The 2,676-nt window shown below is 33.7% G+C and overlaps 1 protein-coding gene across 1 annotated transcript; it reads right to left on the reverse strand.

Annotated features, from left to right (window-relative positions):
- Positions 1-388: 388 nt before the first annotated feature.
- Positions 389-1,487, reverse strand: LOC108482003 (uncharacterized). The gene has a single exon (XM_017785106.2). The coding sequence runs from the start codon at positions 1,232-1,234 to the stop codon at positions 485-487; it is 750 nt and encodes a 249-aa protein (XP_017640595.1). The 5' UTR covers positions 1,235-1,487; the 3' UTR covers positions 389-484.
- Positions 1,488-2,676: the final 1,189 nt, after the last annotated feature.

Here is a 2,676-nt window from a genome sequence, read left to right on the forward strand (position 1 = left end):
TATTCTCGTTGACTTGAAAATGCTTTTCTATCAACGGAGAACACGCCCTAAGTGATCTGCATTTTAACAAACTTTTAAAATTTTCATTGATAGTGCTGGATAAAGAATAAAATAAAAGGCTTTTAAATAATCACTTAAATATTAAAAATATTATTGATGGATTAAAATAAAATTTATTAAATTTTTTACACAATAACTAAAATTATTTATAATCCTCTTGATAACAATACCTATATCAAACTCAATCGATATTTTATTAGTATAGAAAAATTTAATAAATTTTAAGAATCATATATTGAGTTGAAGTAAGCATGGAGATAGATGATGTATGTATTCAAATTTTAATATGTTGTAATTTGGTATTAAATTGATGATGAAATGGTGAGAGTTGATCCAAATGTCCTTCATATTCAGAAACCAAAGAGTGTGCAATCCTTCATATCAAATTTCAAAAACAATATCTTCTTATAGATATCAGTTTGAATTAAAATATGACCAGAAGCGAAAATAATGCGTAGATCAAGAAACAAGCATACGCGATCAGCCCACGGTGTTCTTCCACCCCATCAGCAAGGGCCACCATCAAATTGGCGCAAGACCTAGTGGCCCAAACCACGAATACCCCCGCCGTTGCGTACCTCACCACACAAATCCCCTGCGGCATGAAAAGCGACACCGCCGATAATATCACCACCGGCAACATACAGTAACCAACCACGCTCGTACACGTGTGCAGATCTAGGTTGCCGTTGTTGCGACCCGCCAACATGTTGAAAACCACGTAGAGGAAAATCGAGGAGACCACGATCCACCCCAGGATTATGCCGAACTGGATCTTGCCGCCGAGGAGCTGGAATAAGCAGAAAGACAAGTAGAGGAAGATCGGGCCGGAGAGATCCGAGTCTTTATGGGCCGCAGGGTTGACCCGGAAAGGATTGAGGATGGATCTCGTTTTGTGCCAGATTTGGTCCGGGTGGATGCCCAGTTCGTCGAGGAGGGGTTCTTCGTCTTCGAATGAGGCGGAAGAGGATACGGCTGACGTGGAGATTGTGCCGCCCAAGGATCCGGATGATGATGGAACCGACCCCATATCGAAGGCCATGAAGGGTATGGCGGAGGAAGAAGGCTGGAAAGGAGCCGTTGGGACACGGCGTTGGTTGATGTTGCCGACGTTGGGGTTGACACCACCGCCTGACGGAAAAACCACCGGTGGCACTGTGAATTGTTTGCTCATTTTTGTTGAAGCTATAGCGGTTCTTTTGTGGGGGCACCAAGGCAAGTTTTTTTTTTTTTGTATTTTGCCTTCTTAAGGGAAATATATATTGTTAAAATTGGGCGGTGAATGGAAGGGTGTTTTGGACTATTCGTCTGGATTTTTTGCAAATAGTTGAAGTGTTCAACCGCGGGAGATGAACATGTTGACGTGTTTTGCCCCACGAAATTACATTATTGCACATTTCCACTTCCTTTTTTTTTTTTTTTTATATAACATGAGATGAGATAACACAGTTGAAACTGTAATAAATAGGCATTGATTACCGTTTCATTTAAATCAAGATTTTTTTAATGTTTTATTTTTACCTCATGACTAAAAATATTGAGTAATCTATGCCTAATTCTTAAACTAGTTTTTGTTGCCCGTCTGATGCATACGTTTTAATTAAATTATGATTTTTAAATACTTTAAAAAACAACAACAACATGATTAAAAATTCTAAAAATCATAATATTAGAATTACTTTTAAAAATTATAATTGATTTTAGAATCAATTAAAATAATAATATTTTATAAATAAAGTATCTTTTGGATTAATAAGTAAAATTAATCTAAGAAACTAAAGTTTACATTAAAAAGTTATTAGAAACAGTAATTAAATTAATCTAATACAAATTTGAATTGGATTTTGATAATTTTGTAAAGAAAAATTAAATATTTTTTTGTAGATTATAAAAATATTTAATAATTTTTTTACATTAATTTGAAATTTTAGAACTATTTTTAATCTTTTGTAAATTGTTTTGTTAAAAATAAATTCATGATATCCGACTTGGGGCTAGAGGTGATCATGGCGTGGCAGGGCAGTTTGGGCCAGGCTCAACTAAAATTTAGGCTTATTCACTAAGCTCGGGCAGAGCCCAAAAAATAGGCTTAAAATTTTGCCCAAATAACTTTTTAAAATAAGTTTTAAAAATAAATATTTTTAAAAATAAATATTTAAAAATACTAAAATAAATCAAAATAAATATTTTCCAACAAATTGAAAATAAATTTTAAAAAATATGTAAACTTAAATAACACTAATATAGATGCAACTTAACAAGCAAATACCTCTAAAATAATAATTAAATTAACAAATGCCTTTAAAATAATAACAAAATTAATAATAAAATAAGTTTTATACAATATTCAAATAATAACAACAAAATAAGAGCAACTAATAGTAATATGGTAGCAAAATAGGGAGAAAACAACAAGAAAATAACATTCAAAAACAAAAAAAAAATAGTAAAATTTTTTGTCATTTAGTGAATTCGGACCGGACCGGATTCGGGCCAAAAATTCCTTACCCGAGGCCCGGCCTATTTTTAAACTCATTTTTTTGTCCAAGCCCATTTTTCGGGCCTATATTTTTGCCCAAACCCTCCCACATTTCGGAAGGGCCTTCGGGCTGGGCC

This window comes from Gossypium arboreum, chromosome 1 (assembly GCF_025698485.1).
Source record: "Gossypium arboreum isolate Shixiya-1 chromosome 1, ASM2569848v2, whole genome shotgun sequence".
Taxonomy (NCBI): Eukaryota; Viridiplantae; Streptophyta; class Magnoliopsida; order Malvales; family Malvaceae; genus Gossypium; species Gossypium arboreum.

Bases quoted from the DNA above. Each gene is read 5' to 3' on its own strand.
- LOC108482003 (XM_017785106.2), bottom strand. From the start codon at position 1,234: ATGAGCAAACAATTCACAGTGCCACCGGTGGTTTTTCCGTCAGGCGGT.